Here is a 23795-nt window from a genome sequence, read left to right as displayed (position 1 = left end):
ATGGAGGCTCCAGGCTTGGCGCACAGCATCAGCAGCCCGTTGAGTCCCTGCGACGGGATGATCAAGGACCTGAGCTTGGACGCCATGCAGTTGTGTGAACGAGATGGTGAGATGTGTCCGTTTAAGGTCGGTGCGTCAGGCCCGGTCGTCCGTTTCAGAGCCGCTGCAGCGCGTCTCCGGTGGGATGCAGGTGGATGCCGTGCCCGGTTCGTATTTACAGGTTTCGCAGGTTCCCCCGTTGGATGGATGGTCATGGTTCGTTTGTGCGTGTGTTCAGTAGCTGCGGTTCGGTTCTGTTAAGCGATGTTAAAAGAGGAGCGGCTTTATTTCAGCACCACAGACGTGGACAGAGCCCCGCAATAAGCACCGCGTTCATTACCGGGAGTAAATCTCATTCCGACACCGGGAGCACTTACATGCACTGCTAGATAGTCTGTGGCGGATTTAATCCGAATTAATAAAAAAAAAAAAAAAGAAGTTGTCTGAATATTTAAAGAATAATGAGTTGATGTGATTTGAATGTTTGGAGTTCGTTTTAAGCAGCTTTTAGCTGAGGGGGGGGGGGTCATCCTGTTGTGAATAATGGTGGGGGGGGGGGGGGGGGGGGGGTAAAGAAAAGCAAGTCATCATCAGAATAGAATGAGAGGCTCAAAAAATGGCTGCACCCACGTGTGGATGGGCTCTAGGGTCTTTTTTTAATCAAGATGACAGATTAATTAACGACGTTTAATTAATTCACGATCTGAAATGAGACCTCGTCTTTTAATAATGTTTTCCTCAAAGCAATGTTGGATTTTCCTGATCTGTTCTTTATTGGCTGTAGTTTTAGGACGCTCATGGGGGGGGGGGGGGGGTCACTGTGTCTTTGCTAAACCCCCCAACGACCCCCAGTCACCACGACAGGCCACAGTGAATCTCCTCTCAGGGATTCTAAGCTTTCATTTGAGTAATGGGGAACGCTCGCCGTGGATTTCACCGTGTCGGCTTTAGAGTTTCCTGCAATGCAGGTTTATTGGGAAGCTCTTTTGATGCCACTTTCCTTTTTATCAAGTAAAATAACACACACACTATAAGTGGTTGAAGATGAAGCACAACTCATCATCGGTGCAGTTTAAGTATCATCACTGCACACAGAGTAAAAACACAGATGTGTAAAAGTACGTGAAGGGGGGATTATTTTGCAGTTTATAGCTTTGACTATATAGTTATATTAATGTTTCCGTTATTTTGCTGACTTTTGTTGTACTTTATTTTCATTTAAAGTAACCTCATGAAGTATAATGTGCAGTTTACACACACACTGTCTCAAAGACTGCAGCTTGGGTTGCTCGTTATGTAAGTTTGTCAACGGCTGCATTCATTTCAGTTCTACGTAACATTCTATATTTATCTCCCAAATCCATGAATATTTAATTGTGCCTGTGCTCTCTCTCTCTCTCTCTCTCTCTCTCTCTCTCTCGCTCGATCTAACACACACACACAGAGAAAGAAGTCTGTTTGTGGATTTCAATGCACAAGTGAAAGGGTGCATGGGCTACAAGTTGTTCCTGTGTGTTCCATGGGGGGGTGGGGGGTCGCACCCTTCATGGTGGGAGGTACTGGATCTTGATTAAAACGTTATAGAGGTGTGTGCACACAGATAACTTTGTGAGTTACAGCCGTTATACTTGCACCTTTGCGTCTGCAGTTTCTGGAATCTCTTGCGTTTCGACCCAAAAATGATCATTTGTTAATGCTTAATATTACTGCTTGTAAAGAACAGAACTAACAGCAGCTTTCTTAACAAGCGTGTGACGTGCAATGAAATGCATTACAGACAGCATCAAATTTAAAAACGGCAAATCATTGACAAAAAAAATGGATGTCTGCATTGTGGAAGTATTTTGAAGTGGATGACAAAAACCTGGCGACTGAGGCTCTGTTCCTTTTTATTTTAAATATTCGAATTTAATATTTGCAGTCTAAAGTGAAAAACCTATTTTATTTATGACTTGAATGTTCAAGTTACGCCACAGAAGTGATCTGTTTAAGAGCTAAATGTTGAAATAAGAGAATTTAAAAAAAAGGACATCCTGGATCCGTTTTTCTCTCGTCTTTATTTGTTTTAATTTATTTATTAAAGAAGTATCGGTATCGGTTCAAAATCAAATTACTCAAACTCGGAGTGAAAAACATCCCTAATTATTAGTCAACAATATCAACAGTTCATCAAATGCTGTCTAACAAAAGGCTTCCTCTTTGTCAGTGGAGCTGGAGAAACATCACGGCGACATTTATCAGGATGAAACAAGCAGTTGGAAAGTAAATAACATGCAGCGGGACAATTCTATGTGACGTTATCACTCATGGTGATTTTGATCAGTCAGTCGGGATATTCAAGATATACATATGCTACATGCTAATTTCTCTTGATTTCTCTTGACCTTCAACTGGAGTCACTTTAATACCAAACACTGACATTATGCAAATCACCTGAATAGAAATTCATTGAATCGAGCCCGGGGAATCTTCTAAGTGGCCACAGCGATCCAACAGGATGGTCTCACATATATGCATGTTGAAAGATTATTTATTGATCCACTTGCACCTATTGCATGGTATTGGCTGCACACTGATTAGAAAGGTAATACCCAATAAGGCCAAATTGGTAGCGTTCAGTCGATTTAATGTTATAGGGCTTCCTTCCATTTGATGAAGCTTAATGCTTGTGCTGCAGTCAATCACTTTAGGTTCGGGAGCTCTCTGCTCAGACTCCGACTACAGTCCCGTGTTGTTTTGGGCCTTCTTCACACATGAGTAATTCATGCTCCGAATGATCCCAAGGAATGGATCATTTTTCTTAATCATGGCGAGCCTTCTGTGCAGCAATGCTGGGCGATAAATAACAAGGCAAGTAATTATGACTCAGCAAATTGAATTTTAGCAACAGCACCAGCTGTTACTGCTAGCAGGGATTAAATCTCTCCTTTGCTGCGTAACCTGCATCCTGCTTCTGCTGCATGTAGTGCTTTCAGATTTAGAGACGGTAAATTGGAAGTTATCCTATTTAGTCGTTCCGAGTAGTTTTCATAGTTAGAATTCATTTGTGAACATTTTAAATTAATTTCTCCGTATGGATCTTAAGCAATTCCTCTGATTTATTTAGAGTAGACTGCAGCCTTGAGAGTTTACTTTCTCGGATGGCATCATTCTGAGCCTTGAGAGAGAGAAATATAGGCGATGTCTGACTGGGCTTCACTTTCTCAGATGGTTTCACGAATGAAATTAGAGCTAGAGCGTCAAAATGGCCGTAAAAGGTACGAGAGCCACCGATTTGCTGACAGATGGAGGCTGTAGCTGATTGGCCCGTTGGAATCCTTACTCACTCAGGGATTCGCTCAGCATTCCTAAAATCTGCTTTCAAACTGCTTTAAATGGAAGAAACAGGAGTCTCTCTTTTAGATGGTTATTTTTGGCAATCAGTTATTTGTGATGGAGGAATTATCATTCTGAATATTTTTAATTTGAGTGACGACCAGCCTCATTAGGAGATTCCTCTTTTGTGCCGCCCTCTCTCAGTAGAGGAGAGGAGATGGACGTCGTTTGCTCCACTGCTCTTTCCATTGTTTACTTTCTATCCAGTCGTGCTGTGCGCTACCCAAATTCCCTGAGTCGTATTTTCACTCCGCCTCGTGCTGCTTACACTGCGAGCATGTACAGAAAGCACATTGTTGCCATGCCAAGTGCCCCCCCCCCCCCCCTCCCCCCTCCCAGTGTTTGCCACCAAGTTTATGTTCCTCTAAAGTCTACAAAGCCCTCATTCAACCCTGTTTTTTACTTTTGCATTTGGGCTGAATATGCACTTTGGGTTGAACGCCTTTTGCTACATGTTATGTTCCTAACAGGGGCTGGACTATTTCCTGAGATCAGAGGGTTTCTTATCGCGGCTATGAAATTGGACCCATCACTGCAGCACTCAGCGGCATTTGAAATACTTATTGCTGCATATGTTCGGGTGCCAAATAGGTGTGTTTAAACTGAGGAGCTGGTGTGTTTCCATGGCAACCTATATGGTCGTCTGCAACTCAGTCATGTGTGCGTGTGATACGGAGGGGGGGCTCTATTAACGAAGTACCATCTGGAAAAAATGATTACTGCGAAGCTGCAGTCGTGTGTAAGGTAGTAAGGTTTATGGAACTCCAAATGTAAAAATGTATTATTTACTGTAAATGTATTTGGACACTTTAAATATTACCTCTGTTTTGTCAGATAGACGCCTCGTAACACTTCTAATTATTATAGGCAAAGATTGAAAGCACTCGCAGTCTACTTTTTTATTCCACTTGACACTGATGACGTCATCGTTTTTCCCACTACGCAGGAAGTAAATCCCAGGACGGCAGCATCTCAGAGACGGAGGAGCTCCCGGTTCCTCAGGACATCAAGATCAGCAACATCACCTGCGACTCCTTCAAGATCTGCTGGGCCACGGAGCCTCGCAGCAAGGAGCGCATCACGCACTACTTCATCGACCTGAACAAGAAGGAGAACAAGAACTCAAACAAGTTCAAGCACAAGGTGACGCACGAATCATCCCAGATACACAACCGGAAGGGAGAGATTCGCCCAAAATCAGAACAGAACACAAAACTATTCCTGGGAAATGACATGAGGATGATATTTAATGCTAAAATGTCACTTCTGCTTTTCCAGTAATAATATATCTTGCATGATAAGATAATCCCCGATATTGGAAAGCTGAAGATTTTTGATCTGCAGATGAAACAGCAGGTTTGTCACATCTTACCAAGAGATAACAGTTTTTTTTTGTGCCCCAAGCAAAAACAATCTTTCCACTGTGTGTTCCCCTTTTTTTCCCAAAAGTCTCCCTTGTGATGTTTCTCTTCGATAGCTTAAAAGGATATCTTCGCTCGTCCTCTCTGCATGAAAATAATTGCACAGCCATCAGGAAAAAAGGGAGCTTTCAGTGATCGGTTATTTTGATTTGAGCCTTGCGGCAACGGTTTTGGTGGATTAATGGGATGACTCTGTTGCTAGGCAGGGACTCCTGGTACGATCAATGAGCTGTCGAGGCCCACTACAGGATACAGGCTTCGCTTCCTGACTCATTCCTTCTTGTTCTTGTCCATCCATCCTGTGCTCCACCCAGGATGTTCCTACCAAGCTGGTCGCCAAAGCGGTGCCCCTGCCCATGACGGTTCGGGGCCACTGGTTCCTGAGTCCACGCACAGAATACACGGTGGCCGTCCAGACCGCATCGAAGCAGTCCGATGGAGACTACGCAATCTCCGAGTGGAGCGAGATCATCGAGTTCTGCACCGCTGGTGAGTAAGACGGAGCTGAGCGCTGGCCCATTGAATTACTGGGCAATTACGAGGGTGTTAGCGAGAAGAAGATCAATCAAGTTAGAGAGGAAGCACATTATGTGAGAGGATATTAAATGCGCAGTAATTTATACTGAATGGAAGCAAAGATGGATGCAGAGCTGGGGGGTGGGGGGGATTAAAGGATGGAGGGGGAAGCCCTGCCGTATATCTCGAGATGTAGAGGTCAGTGGGTTCAAAATCTCCAGCCTCAGGCTTAGAGGGGGGGGGGGGGGGATCGGGAAGAAATGACTGCATGGAAACAGGATGGGAGAATTCATCAGCGGGGGGGGGGGGAATTTGTGAGAGGAATGAAGAGTAGCTGCGATGAACAAGTGGAAAAGACTTAAGCAATGGAGGAACAGGCGAAGCAGGTTGAAACAGGATGCAGGGAGTGCTTCATCAGTATAACATGTATTATAGGCTTTAGGGTAAACTCCACACATTGTGTTACAGACCTGCTCATACTATGGCGAGGGACAAGATACCGATATACAGTATAGTACGTTCAGAAAATGACTCGCATTCACGGTGGCGTGTGTTTCGCTTCTTTTCCAGATTATTCCACGGTGCATCTAAACCAGCTGCTGGCGAAGGCGGAGGCCATCGCTGGTCGGATGCTGCGTTTCTCTGTCTTCTACAGGAACCGGAATAAAGAGTACTTTGACCATGCCCGGTAGGACTGGGCTCGAGTTCCGACTGTGAAGAGACATTCATGTGAACGTGGCTTTGTGTACACGGCCACGGCTACGTTTATTTGTGATGCTTTACTTCACTCACTGTTCTGTGACAATAGAAGCTTTAAATCCAATTTTGAAAATGAATTATCAATATCTTCTGACACTCCAACTTGTCCTTTTTTTTTTGCTCGTGGAATTGCATCTTGACATTTCTTTTGTGGATAACGGTTTAGCTTATTGGGCTTTTTTCTTCTTCTTATATTTAATAATAATGAATTCAGATTATCTGAAGGCACAGCTCACCCTTTCCTGCTCTGTAGATTTCATATTTGTCTCTGTAATACACAGTGTGTGCTACAGCCACAGTTTGTGGGCACCTTTTTGTAGCTTTCTTACGGCGAGTTGGTGCAGTGGAAGCGCTTCGGTTAAACTGCACCATCATGTGGGCCGTTATAGAACGGAACATACCACTCACCGAAAACCTCTGCTCTCGTGGGAGGAATAAATTGATCATGCCTACAACAAAGCATCAAATTACCGCTATAATGACAACCTCTGCGGTGATAGAAGCATAATTAGAGTTCATAATCGGAGCTCCGGCGCTCAGATTTACTCTGTGGGGTACATGCAGCTGTCAGAGAAGCATTTCGATTGGTTTATTCCAGTGATTTAAGACAAAGAGACAAATTACCACTTTATAAATGTTCAAAATTGTATAAATATAATCCATGTTTTTGGATGCAAATATTCATGTGAGGTACTTTAAAGGGCAGTAAAATCCTACGAAATAAAACTCTGCCAGTCAACATTTTGAACTTTGTCTTTAATAATCTGTGTAAATGGGGTAGCTGTACAGTAGAAATAAATAATACAGGACAATCTCATTGTGTAAAGTAAATGTCAAATTACTTTTTCTTTCACTTCTGCAATTTTCTTTTCTAAAATTACACTCAAGTTAATTTAGCCAAAGGACATGCACATTTAGTAAATAATGGATCCAAAAGTGAAAGTGATCCGATGTTTGTTATTTAATTCCCTGCCAATTTCATTGTCTTTTTTTTTTGTTTTCTCCAGGGAGGAGCAGGAGAACCGGATGTTGCCTTCAGTGAAGGACAACAGCGGCAGCCATGGCTCGCCCATCAGTGGCAAGCTGGAGGGCATCTTCTTCAGCTGCAACACAGAGTTCAACACGGGCAAGCCTCCACAGGATTCCCCCTACGGTCGCCACCGCTTTGAGGTGAAGGCCGACGTGCTTTTCAACCCCAACACCAACCTGTACTTTGGAGACTTCTACTGCATGTACACAGCCTACCACTACGTTATTCTGGTCCTGGCGCCAAAGGGCTCCAGAGGCGATGACTTCTGCAAGCAAAGGCTTCCCCTGCTTGACCTCGCCAACAACAGTTTCCTCACCTGCAAACAGGACGGCGAGGGTGACGGCGGTCTGACGTTTCACCACGCCCAGGACGTCATCCTTGAGGTGATCTACACGGAGCCTTTAGACCTGGCTTTGGGCGCGGTGGCAGAGATCAGCGGGCATCAGCTGATGAGTCTGTCCACAGTCAATGCCAAGAAGGACCCCAGCTGCAAGACCTGCAACATTAGTGTTGGACGTTAAAAAAAGGAAAATGGAGGAGGGAGAGAGGAAAGGATTGACTGGCACAGGAAGTCCAAAAGGACTGAGGAGGCAGACCAACACTTGCACGAAGCAGCAGATTTAGCAGCTTCCCAGAAATGGACACCAACATATCTCTGACACCTTTTCTGTAGTCTCCAGAGATCATTAATTCAAAAGAGCAGAGGGAGAAAAAAATGAAGGTACGCGCTGACGCCTCCACCGTTGTCTCATCCGAAATGTTTAGAACATTCATTCACCTGAGCCAACTGAATCCTTCATACCAACAGCAAAGATCCACCCCTCCTGCAAGTGCATATTGACTGAGCCTTTTAACTAGACTAACTCAACTCACGTTTCTGTTGCTTATTTAACAAGCTGTCCCATATTTTGTTCATGATCTTTGCCTTGTTGTTGTTACGCTGTTGATCAAGTTGGACAAACATGCTACTGTTTCCAGTTACTTTGACTGTTTTTAAATGTTTTCTCTATCTACAGTAGACAAATCCAGACTTATCTATGCCTCCTACTAGTGGCAACGGGCGGTATTACAGATTTCTAGGGCTGCAGCGTCAACAGTCATCCTTCTATAAACCAAAGTTACTAAAAAAAACAGACACGTAACCGCTGTGGAATCTGTACTAATGCAACTGTCTCTACACTAAGACTCTGATGACCGAGTATGACCTACTTGTTTAACCTTTAAAAAAGCATGATGCAGTTTTGTGCAGCACAAGTCAGAATAATGTCAGTACCTCAACCAGAGCAACCTTTTCTGCTCAGTCGCTCTTATTTTGTTGTAGTCAGTTAAAAGAAAGCAGAACCGTAATCTGTGTTTAGTAGAGTAAATGTGAAAAAATATTTATTTTTATTGACATTCATATATATATATATATATATATGTATGTGTGTGTATGTATATATATATATACGGTATACATGTATGTATATATATATAACTATAGAATATTATATAAACCAGAAGTGCACAATGTCAAAAATTCTGATCATTGTCAACAACTGAATTTAGGCATTAATTAACTTCATACAGGCAAACTGGGGGGGGGGGGGTACACCCAAATTTGACAGCACATAAAACTTGCACTGCGATGTAAACATTCACCAATTGTAACAATTTAGAATATCTACCAAATTCTTAATGCATATCATAGCACAATGTGGAATGAAAAACATTGCCATGCACAAAGCAATACAGGATTGTCTCATCGATTGCATTTATGCTAACACTTTTCTTTTGTCTACACAGAAAATGTCATTTCCACATTTAAAAGATGGGAAATTCTGTCCAAAAATAATAATATTTTGCCATTGAAGGGAAAAAAAAAGTAAAGTGGTATGACTTACATAAATATTGTAGTAATCTTATACTTGACTAATATGTAACTAACATCAAGTTATGACAGCTCTCCGTCTTTGACATGAATTAGCACTGCATAAAATACACTTGCTACATGAGGTTCAGAAAAAGATTCATCATGAAGGACACGGTATGGTTTTTTTGGGGAGCTTTCGCCCAACATCTCGTTCAGATCGCCACCAATATCTCTCCTTGTAAAGTGCATTAACATAAAGCGCATGCCATGAAACCCCGTCATTGTCGAGAAATGATTGCAATCCATTCGGTTTGACAAACGTCCCACTGTGAGCTAACTCAGCTAGCCTTGATTGAGTCCTGTTGTTTACTGAGCAGGGCCTCCAGCAGGCGGAGCTTCGCTTTGAGGTTCTTGTACTGGCAGTACTCCTCCGCCATCGGTCCACGGTCCTCCTTCTGACACACCCTGTTAACGACACATGCAAACAAAAGGAAAAAAAACGTTAGTAGTTTCAAACAACCTGCAGCAGCAGCAGCTTCCATACCTGGTTGATAGTCCCTATGTTGCCTTACTCAGATCGCTTTGTACAGTGTGTATTGTAATCAAGAACTTACCGGTACTGTGTTTTGTTCGGAGGACTAACATGTACAGTAAAAAGGATGTGTACAGTTCAGAGCAAAAGTCTATCTATTCATCTCTTTCCTAAGGTCTTTGTGCTGTATTAACGTTAAGTGTGCGTCACACCGTCATGCTATTATGATGGATTTTCTTTTGTTGATATTTTTTTTCTTTGTTTTTCACAAGACATTGATGAAACCAAAATGTTCCAAGTTTATTAAAAGACACAATAAAACTCAAAAGCCAAGTAGTTTGGATGAGCAGTGTGTCCTTTTTTTTTTTTTGTCTGTGTCTAATCTTTACCTGCCGGTCTGCATGTAGAAATGATCCTCAAACTCTTGGAGCACATGATGAAGCCGGCGCTTCTCGACCCGTGCTGTTCTGAGGTGATCCAGTAATTCTGGCCTGTAAAAAAGTGTTTATAGTAATAAACAACTAATTCTGACTGATAACCACATCCTGTAAATCACACTATAGAGATGTAAATGTTACACACACACACACATACAGAAGCTGTACCTAGAAGCTTCATGAAGTGTCGCCATGGTCACGATCTGCGGCTGGAGCCTCTTCACCTCCTCAAGTGGCGACGCCAGAGGAGTTTCTGACATTTCTGGGGACGACAGATGCAGCAACTCATCTGGAGACACGCACCTGGGAGACTTCAGCCAGAGCAGCTGCTGCATGGGGCTTTGCTGTTTGGGCGACTCTTCATCAGAGCCATCCTCTTCATTCTATGGAGACACACATAAACAGGAGAAATACCACTTCTGTCGTGGCAAACATCTGACAAAGTGAACCATGGAAAAATGCTCAAGAATCAGTCACGGTACAGAATGTTGGCTGTTTTGACTCAGTAAAAGCCATCTTTTAATAACGGTACGCTATGATATTACAGTCAAACAACTGATACATGTAAAATGATGAGTAAACTCGTATACACGTCTTGTTTTAAATTTCATTATCCTCTGTTTTGCATCCATTTATTTTGTTGAAGTAAAATGTTTCACTTTAGTGTGGTGAAGTTCGTAGATTTGGCCACCAGGTGGCGGTAAAGTAACGTTTACACACAGCAAATGCAGCGACTGATATTTCTCTTTTTCTTTCAAGGCACCCTCCTCATTTAAAATGCAGTGTTCCATCATTAGACGTTTCCTCACAATGGTGGTGATGACCGCCGCCGCGGCCGAAGACAGCAGCAGCTGTTTGAGAAGACGGTAGCGATCATAGTAAGGTTTCATCAGCGTTCGCTCCAGCCTTGTACTCTGCACACGCAGGTATTAAGAGAAGCAAAGAGAAATGATTTCGTTATCGATGGTGAAGCACAAACAATTAGAAACCATTGAAGTGAGAAGACAGAGATCAGTAATACCGAGGGGTTAAACAAAAAATAACAACATGGAAGTCTACGACGGAGTATTAGGGCCTTTTATTACGAGATAAAAGTCGTAATATTATGACTTTATTCTCGTAATATTACAACTTTATTCTCATAATATTACAACTTTATTCTCGTAACATTATGTCTTTATTCTCGTAATATTACGACTTTAATCTCGTAATGTATATATACACATTTCTGCTGAGCGTACCGGTCGTCCATGCAAATTCTCAAAGTAGAGCAAGCACTTCTGCAGGCTGGTCTTCTCCAGTGTCATCTGGAAATGGGACATCTCCTGTACAGACAGACAGACAGACAGAGAGACAGACAGAGAGAGAGAGAACTGTTCATGGGTGATCATTTAGTTTATCCAAACAGAGGAAAGGTAATTCGGATGTTTTTGTGCTGAAACCATTCCTGCCAAACCAACCTTGATGCTGTCAGGCAGGCCCAGCTCCTGTCTTTTTTCCTTCAGCCTGTTGGATATAATGCTAACTGTTTCCTCGAACTCCGGCTTGGTGTTGCTGTTGTTGAGTTGCTGCAGCTCGGTTTCTGCCAGCGCCGCTCCCCTTTGGTCCACCTTGGTCCTGTATGTTTCAGCAGAATGGTTGGAGCCCCCCCGTCCTCTCAGCTCCCCATCCTCTGATTGCCTCAGCTTCAGCTCTAAACAACGGCAGTATTGAGATGGACCATTGCATGAATGCAATAATGTGTAACTTAACTAGTATTGAACAGAGTGATTCCATTTTATCGTACTTTACACAAAAATATATATATAATTGAATATATATATTTTTAAAGCCGGACTGTTCCTTCCCGTTTAGCTTTTACATCAAAATCGTATGATAAGATCATAAAATATAATAATCCCTATAATACCAAATGGTAAACCTTGCATTTTTTGTACCCTTGTATCCTTGTTCATCTTGGTTTAGTCTTCTTTTCTGCTCTAATAATCATTTTACCCCTAAATCCAAAGATTTATCGTTTGAACCTCTGGAACGAGGACATCCCTCGGCTGGGATCCTTCTGGATAAACTTACCAGCTACAACAGGAACAAAGGCACTGATGCATCGATATATCTAAACATGTCATTACAATATATGTAAATCAGATTTAGGAAGTGTAGATCTTTTTCATGTAGTACTTTTGTCATAGTTGTACTTTCACGCAAACACAGATATAATAACTACATCCCATGTTTGTGTTCATGTAACTGACCTTTAAGTTGCTTGCGACTCTTGATGAGCTCCTTCATCAATCTGGCCATTTCTGGATGTGCTATCTTGTCATTGTGGGCTGGCTGAAATAAACAAAAACAAAACTCACAAACATTTTCTTATAATGAATACCCTGAAATGAATTTGTTCCATTTTCTACATTTTGACAGGGTTCTTATAATAATATAATTTTTTTTGTTTTTACGTACTTCAGATCATTGGTGTAACAAATATCATTCACTTTATCCACCAGTAGAGGGAGTACTTCACTCTTACATGATGCAAGCTGTCCATGGCCACTGAGCGAGCCATGCATCATACACACACCAATAAAAAAAGACAACCCCCCCCCCCCTCTTTCTCACCTTGTAGCGCTTGTCCTGCTCAAAACGCTCCTCAAAGCGCCTGATCCTCTTCCTCAGGGTGTGGATCTGTCTGTTGAGCACCGACACCGGCACGGAACCCTCGTCCGGCTCTGTTCGGGCGTTGCTGCGAGCCCTGGAGATAAAAGGTGCACGTTTAATCATTTTAATGCCCCATGATGTAAGGAACACATCCTGATGACATGCAGCTATCGTTATAACCTAACATGGCTAGGTTATAACACAAACCCACTCTGCATCTGCATCGTGACACTCCTGTGAAAACCAGGCATCGCTTGAGGAAGGAGATAAACTTAAGATGGTCCTCTCTGAGTCACAATCCAGCCGGCTGTCTTACATGCGTATGTGCTGTGAGCGTGGTGGGGAGGGGGCTGCGTCGGGGTCCAGGTTGTAGCGCAGGCTACGGCTCAGGCTGGGGCAACGCGGCGACGGGACAGGGATGTCGGTTGTCGTAAATCGGGAGAGGAGAGGACTGAGTTGAGGACCCGGTGAGCTCGGCAGCGTATCGTTTCCTGAAATCCCTGTAGGAAGAGCGGCAGTGGCGAGGACAGGACTGGAGAGTGATGCGTGAGGAGGCGAGGTGAACGCTGTCAGAGAGAGGAGGGATGAACTGTTAACAGAAACCCATAATAGTTGTCCCGTTGTCTTTTCTCATCTTTATTTGACTTCAGGGGAGGATAGATTAGAGAAAATGTGAGCGAGGAAAAGGTTAGATGAGAGAGGTAAGCGAAACAAGAAGAAGAATGGGAAGGAGAAGGAGGAAAAACTGCTTTTCTTTTTCCCAATTTACTGCCCACTGCTTTTTAAAAGTTAGTTAATAGCAATGTAAAAAAAAATATCACTAACTAACATATTTCATTAGGAATAAGTCAGGACACATAACTTCCATGGAGTTTTCCTCTTTTCAATTTCAGTCTGGCAGCAGAAATGTGTGTCTGTCTTACCAGGCTGAGAGTCAACCGCTTGATGATCCTGAGTCGATGGTGACGGGTGTAGGAGGAGCTCGTGGGTCAAATACAGACTCTCTTCCTCAGCAGACAGAGGCTGTTGCTGCGCAGGTAGTCTATCCTGAGCTTGGGGGTCTACTGGTGGGGGCATGGGTCCCAGGTCAGCCTCTAGGGCTTGTAGCTTAAGGGAGGGACTCTGGAAACAGAAACAGAACATGGCTACAAGGATGCAGGCACACCAGGTGGAGGAGAAATCCCGACGACGTGTCAGAGTTTTCTGGGAATCATATGCAGCTGGGGAGTCTTCAGAAGTCCTGTAAAATCATTTCAGTCCCTTGAATGCCAAGAAATATTGTGCTCAAGCGGCGTTGGGTTAGAAGTTGCAGGATGATGTAGGAGGAGCGGTTGTCTCGTCCTCCTTAGAAGGAAATGAGTCAAAAACCAAAATAGAGCATTCAGTCAAGGATGGCTGAAGTCTGAGGAGATGAAAAACATAAAGCCAGATCTCAAGCTCAAAGGCTAGTCAGTTATCACCAGCGTGGTACACGCATCCCATGACAGGCGGTACATGAACTGGCTTTTCCCTGCTGTAGCTCCCCTCCGGTCTCTGAGGAACTACAAACTAGTCAGTAAGTGAAATTCCTGTTCCTGCATCAGCATCCAGCATGGAATTCCTGAAAAGTACACGCAGCAAATCCATTAGCAGCATGGCTGTGATTCGTGTCTTTTTGTCGGCGTGTGAGCGTGCAAAGGTTGCAGATCAAGGTTGAGAGAATCCATAAATCCACATGGTTTTCCTCCAGACCGGCATTGCCGGCGTTCCCGCTCCTGAACTGCCTCCACATGGATTCTTTTTTTTTTTTATAATGAATGTAAGAAGGGGGCGGCAGGGAAGCCGCTCCTGCTAGTGCATGTGGGTGTGTGTGTGCAAGCGAGGAGAGAGGTACCGCATACGACGAGGCGTTTCCACGGCAACATTGTCAAACCGTGCCGAGGAGTCCAGTTGATGGAGCTGCTGGGAGTCACGTAACGGATGGACTCGCTATGAGAGTGTGTGTGTGTGTGTGTGTGTGTGTGTGTGTGTGTGTGTAGGTGCACCGGCAATGAATTCAGATGGTGCTAAAAAAAGATCTGGACTCGTGCTGCAGCAAAAACAAAAACCTCAGAGCTCCGGGAGAATGTCGAAATATATGCAGATTGAGGGGGCATTTCTTCTTCTTTTTTGTGCTCTGACATCATCCTCAGCATCATCATCATCATCATCATCAACAGCAGGAGCAGCTGATAAGGGCTCAGCTTCTCCTTTGTCACTCTCCTCGTCTGTTCATTCATGAAAAAAAAAAATGAAAAAAAAACACTGCTTTGTGCGTCACGCAGAGGAGGTGGGAGGAGGGAAAGGAGGGGAAGGAGTGAGGCTCTAAATACTGAAGCAAAACACCCACAGGCAATCAAGCTGACACGCAGGTGTGAATGCACACACGTGCAACACACGACACACACGCATCCACTGCAGGTATCAGCTGTTGTTAAAAATACCCTCTGATATTCAAAGGTGTTAATTTCTGTATCTGAAAAGACCCGGAAGGGAGAAGAACTCGCGTCACGGCCCGTGTTTGTGCCTCTGCAAACACGGTATCTGGCAGGAGAACCACTCCGTCCTCCTCCTCCTCCTCCTCCTCCTCTTCTTGCCTGGAGGAACCAGACCGCATATGCACTGTAGCTTTATTCCTGAAAGGCACTTGCCAACGCAGAAGCGTAGGTTAAAGGAGACATATAAAGAGATGGGGAATCTCTATTTTGTTAATCATCAAGGGGGCCCAGCTGGGCTTGGGCTTAAAGTTAGAAAGACTTTCTTGAAAAGAGTAAAGGCCAATGTTCTGAATGTTAACCCACACAAAGGCTTACTCACCTTCCACTCAGACACTGAGGTTGTGTCTTCTCCCTCACACACCACATAGGACAGCAGGCTGGAAAACAAACTCTGTTAATACAAGGTAAATACAATAAAATATCAACAATAACCACACCCCTCTGAATACAAAGTGCAAACTCCTCCGTCATTGGACTGCTCAGAGTTATGCGTAGTTTTGAAGCCTGGTGGCCATCAAGGTTACGTTTTATTCATCCCTGACTGTGGTTACCTGTCCCATGGCACTCTGGAGGAAGCTCAAACACAAAAGTCAGCATTCCACCATGCTGAATTGGGCTGCATTTACAACTTTGTCCCCTGTGGCAAGTCAGTGTTATTTGGACTGGAACCATTTTAAAACCATGACTGCGTTCTGTGCTCTGATAACCTACTTCTCATCTGACTGCAGGGCTGAGAGATGAGCAGAACCCCAAAGAGCAAAGGAGGGAGGTGAAGGAGGGGTAAACACACACACACACACACACACACGAGCAGCACTCACATAAAGTTCTGTTTATTTCGTAAGGATATTTTCTGGGCGACATGTGATGTGATTGCTGCTCTGTAAATGGAACAAAGGACACAGACATGAGGAAATCACATGTGAGTTCTCTCACCTCTCTGTGTGCCCTGCATCTGCTGAAGCCTGAAAGACAATTGGTTGTAGATCTTTTATCCTGCCAGGTAAAAGACTTTCCTGCTTTGAATATTAAAAGATATGAATTACTTATTTTGTATAGCATATTCTTTTATTAATCTATAAATAAATGCGAGGCCGACAGAAACACTGAGTGCTTATTGGAGATCTAGTCTAAAGAAATAGACAAATGTAAAATCAAAAAGGCGAGAAACTTAACGAAGCGCACCATTGAACGGTCGTCTGTGCCGGATGAGGAAGGCGTTTGCGTCTCAACCTCGTCTTCTTCTTCTAACTTTTTCTCCCTGGACGTAGAAGTGAATAGTGACGTGTTGTTCTGTGGAAAAGATCTGTTGATAAAGAAACATGAATAAACTCTGTGGTGTGAGAACAGAGAGAGAGAGAGAGAGAAGGACTGGAAGGGGAAGGACTGCACATTCAGGAGGCAGTTCTAGCCATATAATCTGAACAGTGTTCCTGCAGAAGGATAATACCGGGCTATGGGTTTTCTCACAACCTGGCAACCCTACAGTATTTTGAGTCTTAGTTCCTACTGACTCGTAAAACACTGGTACTGTACAGGCTTTACTAACCATCGATACATTTTACAATACAACACATTACAATGTATGATTCATTCATAAAGTGTCCTATAAGAAAGGGACACTGACAATAAGAGGGCAATAAGGATAACGAGGAATAAAGATAAAAATGGCTAAAGTTGTAAAAAGCAAATAATTAATCAATCAGTTATGCAAGAATCAATGGAATTCTTTTTTTTTTTTAAGGCACGACAATAAAACTCACAGAGCATGTAAAATCTGAACCGACAGATTATAAATCGAGGCATAAAAAGGCTGACAAGATTTGTGATGACAAACAATGAATCAGACTCACACTGGACGTTCATGAATCAGCAGCGCTTAGAGAAATGTTACACTCTGACGTGCCTCTCAAAGTTTTAATGAGCTGCTTCCAACAAAAAAACAAGAACAACGACGAGTAATTCGCTAGTAAAAGAAAAAAAGAAAGAAAGCAGCCCTGCGGTCAGACATTTTAAAGCCAGAGCCGAAGCTGGTCTCAGCTGGTCAGAGCAGCAGCAAGAGGCCGATGGTGGGTGTCTCGGCTGGGAGTCAAACGATGAGACATGTGCAAAGCAGTCTGCAGCACGAATGCAAATGAAGTTATGTGATCGCTGCCCTCCCTTCTCAAACCACAAATACAACTTGACATTGATTTCAAGGGCAGGAGGAGAGAACATGGAGCTGCACACACACACACAGCATCTATACACAGATTTACCGTGTGTGTTATTCATACCCGGGTCGAAATAAACCGATATCACTCCTGGGACTGACACACACACTCACACGGAACTGTAGACCCCCCCCCCCCCCCCCATGGCTGGTGCCGCTACTGATGCAGATGAGACAAGACACCATCTCTTACCAAAAGGTCCGAACTCTAAAGTTCAACAGACGCGCTTCTCGGGAGGGGAGGAGAAAGACGAAAAGAGGGCGCAGATGTATTGAGTGCATCACGGTCAACAACATGAGTGACGCTAGAGGCAGTGATCTGACCCATCTTCAATTAGCCACACACACACACACACACACAGCAGTATTAGCCATATTTGGGTCGATCCAACCATTTCTATCAAAGTTATATAAAATAATTTCATTTTATTGAATGCAGCGTTTGTCATTGAATCTGTTCTTTTTAATATGTTGTCTTGTGCAGCTGGTCAGACACAGAAAGCACTTGCTTTAAAATCCAACCACAGCACCCAGCATGATGGGGGGGGGGGGCGTATAACATCACCATAGCAACACAAATGGATTGTTAACAAATACTGTATTCATTTGACTTAATCATAAGCTAATTTTTTTAAGTGTTGCCCACAGCAGAAAAAAAAATATTTTCAAAAGATTGGCAGCGTTTGCTGGTTTGAAGCATCCCCTGGTGGCAGGTTGGCCGGTTTTGCAGGGGTATTGGCAAAACAACGAACCAACCAAGAGTCCAATGATAGATCCACTAAGCGCATATAAATGTCACTTCACATGATGACTGGGAGCAGAGAAACACAGGAAATATTCAAATGTAATTTTGTTTCTTGCAACCTGGCAGCAAGCAGCGTTCGCTATTTAAAAATAGAAAATAGCACAACAGCCTCCAAGCTGCGAGTGGGAAAAGTTCCCCGCAAGCAGATGGCCTTCAATATGTACATTCAGACTGAAGCACTAATTTGACATCATTCCACTTCTCAGCTCTTTCAAGAAGCAAAACTGTGATGCTATTTTTTGCTACCTAATTGAATGAAAGGTCCGTCGCCTTTAGGGATAAACTCACTTGTTCCTGTTGACTACAGGTATTGGCTATAATAGATTCTGTTGTAGGACTTCCTTTAATGTGGTACCTGCTGACTTGAGGATGCGTCCATATTGTTTGGTGAAGATCGCCGGTCCCTGCCGTGGAGTCGGCCTCTCCCCCCAGTCTCTCCTCATTACTCTGCGCCGAGCTGCAGCGGCTGGGTTGATCCTGGCAACAAGGATGAGCCTGTTTGGGGTTATGGTCTGTAGTTACTGTCATTTAAAATCTAAAATCTTTGGAGATGCTTTTTAATACCATGCAGAATGCAATTCAATGTTGTTTTCATGTGATAAAAAAATTCCAGAAACCCAACTAGGTTGATGATTCGAACAATTACAAAATAGCCTCCGGTGAGTCATTACTTGAACTAAACTTGGACTCGTTATGTATTTAAGAGTTCCTGAACCCCTCCAGTCATCAGTTGCAGCACTTCCTGCCACAGTTCATGAGTCAGTTTAAGTTCGTAGGGCTACAATTTCACCCGCAGCCACTACCAGTCTTTGTTAGCGCCGTGATGGAATCACGTTGTGTGATATTACTGATAGCTTCTCACCTCAAAGCATAAATGAGACGAGAGAGTAGGAGGATGAGGAGAGGAGGATGCGATGGAGGGGACCGCCATATCTCCCGGTGTCCTTATGAAGAGACTCTTCTGATGCCTGAGAAGATGCAGCAGCAGGGCGTTACTCACATTCTGCTCCTCCAGCATCCTGGCCCCCGCTGGAACACTGCATAAAGAGGAAAGACAAGACAACAACACCTTTCCTGTAATGCATATTTTGTATTAAAAACAATTCTGTGGAAAAGAAATGAAACAAAGTGACGTACAGAACAGTACTAAGATGGACAGTCTGGATTCCACAGACACAATAGAGTATGTAATGATGATAAAACACTGGCATCCCGATAATGAAGGCTTGCAAAGGCTTCTCTTAGCCAATTGTTCATGTTCATGTTCATTTTCTAACCGCTTAATCCGCTGTCGGGTCGCGGGCCAAGCTGGAGCCAATCCCAGCAGTCAACGGGCGAGAGGCGGGGGACACCCCGGACAAGCCGCCAGTTCATCGCAGGGCAACACAGAGACAGACAACCAGCCACACACACACTCACACCCACGGGCAATTTAGTGTCACCAATCAGCCTAAACTGCATGTCTTTGGAGGTGGGAGGAAGCCGGAGAACCCGGAGAGAACCCACGCAGGCACGGGAAGAACATGCAAACTCCTCACAGAACGGCCACAAGCCGGAGACGAACCTGCGACCGTCTTGCTGTGAGGCAACAGTGCTTACCACTGCGCCACCGAGCTGCCCCTCTTAGCCAATTGCTGATTCTAAATTCAAGAGACGTGGTCTCCGGTCACAATACTGACTCACGTTCACTCGCTTACCTCAGTAAGCTGCACCAAAACAATAGTCTTTGCATGTTCATGGCTGAACGTATTTGTGTTCCGCGTGCCTCACCGTTGGCATCGTCCGTTCCGTTGTTCAGATACTATCTGACGTATTTTTGCCAGACGAAATCTAAACCGTCATACAAACCAGGGAGGAGAATTTGAGCAGTGATAAATGTGGGTTTACATGGCAGGCAGGTCCAAATGACATGACAGCACATGGATTATATAATACACGTGGGAAGGCAGCAGGCTGTTTAGAAAGGGGCTCAGATGACAAACTTTCACAAGTTACTGGAGGGATAAAAAGATGCTGACAGACAGACCGCTCTCCAATTCATAGTAATATTATGAAAATCCGGAAACACTTCAAAAATGCATCGAAATGTTCCCGTGATAAATATTAGCTTTGTTCAGGTTCATGGCTTCTCCCTCTTTCGCTCTCTTCTTGTCGCGCTGCGCATTGTTCTACTGAGATGCAGTCAAGCTTTAGACAGAAAAAAAGGGTTGACCGAAGAAGAACGGAGGACGGGGGCAGCCGCTGATTGGTCAGGAGCGTCCGGTGTTGCAGAAAATGAACACAAGAGTAATTTTACTTGCATCCCCTTCAGCGATTTGTTCGTTTACACAGTGATGGCTGAGCTCCGTAAACAGGATAACAGAAGCCACCAACGAAATGCTGAGGAGCTCAGCTGAATCTGCCTGCTGTTATCAGCTGCCACACCCATTTCCTTGGTGGTAACCCTGACTCCACACACCCCCCCCCCCCCCCCCCCCCCCAATTAGTGTGGCAGCTGCACTAAAAGGAAAGAGCCGCAGAACCGCTGATGAACCGGGTCAGATCCTTGGGAGACGCTCTCATGACAAACTGTCAGGGTCATCTTTTTGGGAGAAAACGTTCCAGCTACATCTCCAAAACCAACAATTAGAATTGTACATAGGACAGAGCAATCTTTCACGAGCACGAATCGTGCCTCACGTCTGGAGGAAACATCATTCATAGCAAGCTTACCGGAATATACAAGGCCCAAAAATAGTTGCGAGATTTTCCACAGGCATGTGATTTGATTGGCTGTGTTCAGCCACTCTGGACAGGAAGTGGATGAGATAAGACAATACAACAAGGTTGTCTTCAGGGAGGTGGCAAAGGTTTTCTTTCAGAGACTGGTTGATCTCTGCCTCGTCTGTACGGCCTGAAAACAAGCAAATCATCAAATAATATGTATTCCAATAATAAATCATTTATTCTTATGGATATACACAAGACAGACAGACCGAGCATCCAGATCTCTTGGGGAGATTTAACTGAAATCATTTTGCCTGGCCAAAGCGGCTCCGGCACACCGAGGATTCTGACATTAGAATTTGACAATCTTATTTCGTAGACAGATAATCACATCCGGTCCCCGGAAATGAAAAAGACAGAATGTTCTGTATTCTATTGATAGAAATAGAATAGAGAAACTAAGATCCATTTTTAACATTTAAATTCTCAATTTTGATTTTTTTTCTTATATTCCGCTTTGTATTTGAGACATTTTGGGTTCTGTTTTTTTTTTTTTTTTTATGAAAAGTCACATGACTTCTTTAGGATTTCTGTTTGTCAAACATGTTAATCCAAAATTCCAAATTATAATAATTTAATAATGACAATAATTTATTATTATTGAATACATTTCCACTCTATTTTACGTCCACAGTCAGAATGATAATGCTAACTTGATGTGTGGTCATTTGGTTCTACCTGTGAGGCTTTGAAGCAGCTGTTTGCGGTGGCTTTCCGGTACTATGGGGGTGGGTAACTCCCGCAGGAAGAGTTTGAGCAGTGAAGCCACAGTGGGGACCTCTTGCTCATCCAGATCCACTCTTTTGCAACTGTCCCAGCGCTGCCTCAGCTGCCGGGTCTCCACCACAGACCCACACAGGCGGAACAGGCCTCTACGGTGCAGTCCTGCGACAGGGACCAAACAGGTTTTTGTTTTTTGATGATGAGTAATGTTTTGCATTGTCAGATTTATAAAAGTAGGCTTAATTAAATGGTTGTGGCGACAAGGACGTGCCTAAATTATATATACCCGTGTTATCCAGGAAAGCCACCATATCTCTTAGCACAAGAGGTATTCCACACATCATCTGGCCATCTTCTCTCAGTGTTTCCAAGGCAACGCCAAACACACACCTGGCAGCCAGTTCAGGCTCTGTCACCAGGGTGGAAGTAATGGGCTCGGGCCTGATCTTAGGTGGCCTCAGAATTCTTACTGAGGATGAATCTTTCTGCATGGAGAAAAGGGAAGAAGTCGCTGGCTCAGTTTGCTCCATTTTACTATTTCATATTCCTAAATGACAGGAAGGGCAGAAGTGCAGTGCTCATCACAAAAGCCGAGCCGCTGAGGCTCTGGCCCGTGTAAGGTTAATTGGAAATTCCAAAATGAACACATTTTCTAATTTTACCTCATGCATGGACTAAAACTGCATTCAGTGACAGTTCAATATGATTGATCTGTGATGTCTTTATGATGCTAATAACCTCCCAACAGTATATTAAACTCAAAATGTGTTTTAGAGTGAATGTGACTGAAAATGTTCACTAATATGAGTCACAGATGGAAAAACGTCCACATTTATTTTACCATTGTTTTGTCGAATAAATGGCAACCTCAAATTTTCATTGCTTAATTGTAACATATACTCTTACAAGCTTGTCAAAACAATGCTATTTACTGTCCCTTCTTTTTATATATATATATATATATATATAAAAATACAATTAATATTATGCAGAATTGAGTTCAGCCTTTTGGAATATTTTCTGTTTTTCATGTGGCCCCATGGAAAACATAATTGCCCACCCCTGCTTTAGATGGTAATAGCAGTTTTGTGTGTGATATGGTGTCATTATAATGCGCGTTGGCCGTGTGCATGTTTGTGGAAGATGAATGCAGCTTATTTAAGTGTCTCTAAAGTCCTCCGTGACTAAAGATGAATAAACGTAATAATCATCCACAGCTGGAGTTGTAACAGCGTTATAACATCATCTTAACTCACACAGAGCGACAGCGACGCGCTGGCTCCCATTCTCAGCCCAGCGGAGCGGGGCGCAGCTCCATTTCTCAGGCGCAGTTTGTAGTTTCCCTCCTCGACATGCTGTTTCCACTGTCAGAGAGAAAAGGGAGAAAGTCCGAGTAGCCGACAAATTAGTGCTGCTAAAATGGAGCCACGCTAACTCATTGGAAGTGTGTTTATGTTAGTGGTCACGTGGTACATAGTAACCATAGTGACCGCTGAGCGAAGAAGCAGACTTGCTCGAGATTCGGGCTTTGACTGTCAGGCAATGCCGCCACCTACTGGTGGGCCGGAGGGGTACAGTCTCCAGTCCAGCGTCCCAGTCCCAGGATCCCCACCAGAGGGGAAGGGGGGGTCCCTCATCATCCGAACTAAAAATCTTCTTTATTACTTGTTTGAGAATAATACAATTCTCAAGATTGTAAAAATGCATAACATTCCTAAAGTATCCAAAGGCCACTCTGAGACATACATAAAGTTTAGCAAAATAATCTTGAATAAATAATATTTTGGTTACTTAACAAAAAACCTTCATGTGAGTGAAATCTCACTCACAGAATTAATCAAAATTCCACTAAATGCCATTAAAAGAAAAAGATTATGAGAAATGTCTCTTAAACAATAATGAAGCACACCACTCCAGTACCTTAAACCGCTTATCCGGGGCCGGGTTGCGGGGGCAGCAGCCTCAGCAGAGAAGCCCAGACTTCCCTCTCCCCAGCCACTTTTTCCAGCTCTTCCTGGAGGATCCCGAGGCGTTCCCAGGCCAGCTGAGAGACATGTCCAGCGTGCCCTGTGACTTCACCACCCATTCAGAAATTGTGAAATTTAAAACTCTACCGTACATGTTATTTGGACTCTGTAATAAATTATTTACAACCTG

General features: G+C 43.7%; 2 protein-coding genes across 2 annotated transcripts; one reads left to right on the top strand and one right to left on the bottom strand.

Moving 5' to 3' along the window:
• On the top strand, positions 1-7817 carry LOC137895824 (phytanoyl-CoA hydroxylase-interacting protein-like). Its single transcript, XM_068741340.1, has 5 exons — positions 1-106; positions 4361-4557; positions 5150-5324; positions 5922-6039; positions 7118-7817. The coding sequence occupies exons 1-5, from the start codon at positions 1-3 to the stop codon at positions 7659-7661; spliced, it is 1140 nt and encodes a 379-aa protein (XP_068597441.1). The 3' UTR covers positions 7662-7817.
• Positions 7818-9188: 1371 nt separating this feature from the next.
• On the bottom strand, positions 9189-23697 carry LOC137895532 (protein FAM13C-like). Its single transcript, XM_068741007.1, has 20 exons — positions 23559-23697; positions 22895-23002; positions 21925-22123; positions 21594-21800; positions 20862-21042; positions 19012-19186; positions 18505-18644; positions 16318-16438; positions 16069-16148; positions 15452-15509; positions 13540-13738; positions 12933-13182; positions 12578-12710; positions 12214-12295; positions 11422-11654; positions 11203-11286; positions 10771-10875; positions 10130-10344; positions 9914-10015; positions 9189-9457 (listed from the first exon to the last, which is right to left on the bottom strand). The coding sequence occupies exons 2-20, from the start codon at positions 22922-22924 to the stop codon at positions 9331-9333; spliced, it is 2721 nt and encodes a 906-aa protein (XP_068597108.1). The 5' UTR covers positions 22925-23002; positions 23559-23697; the 3' UTR covers positions 9189-9330.
• Between the last annotated feature and the right edge of the window lie 98 nt (positions 23698-23795).

The sequence above is a fragment of the Brachionichthys hirsutus genome, chromosome 7, assembly GCF_040956055.1.
Source record: "Brachionichthys hirsutus isolate HB-005 chromosome 7, CSIRO-AGI_Bhir_v1, whole genome shotgun sequence".
NCBI classification, from domain to species: domain Eukaryota; kingdom Metazoa; phylum Chordata; class Actinopteri; order Lophiiformes; family Brachionichthyidae; genus Brachionichthys; species Brachionichthys hirsutus.
The sequence above is the reverse complement of the archived record's forward strand: the minus strand, read 5'-3'. Positions and strand labels throughout refer to the sequence as shown.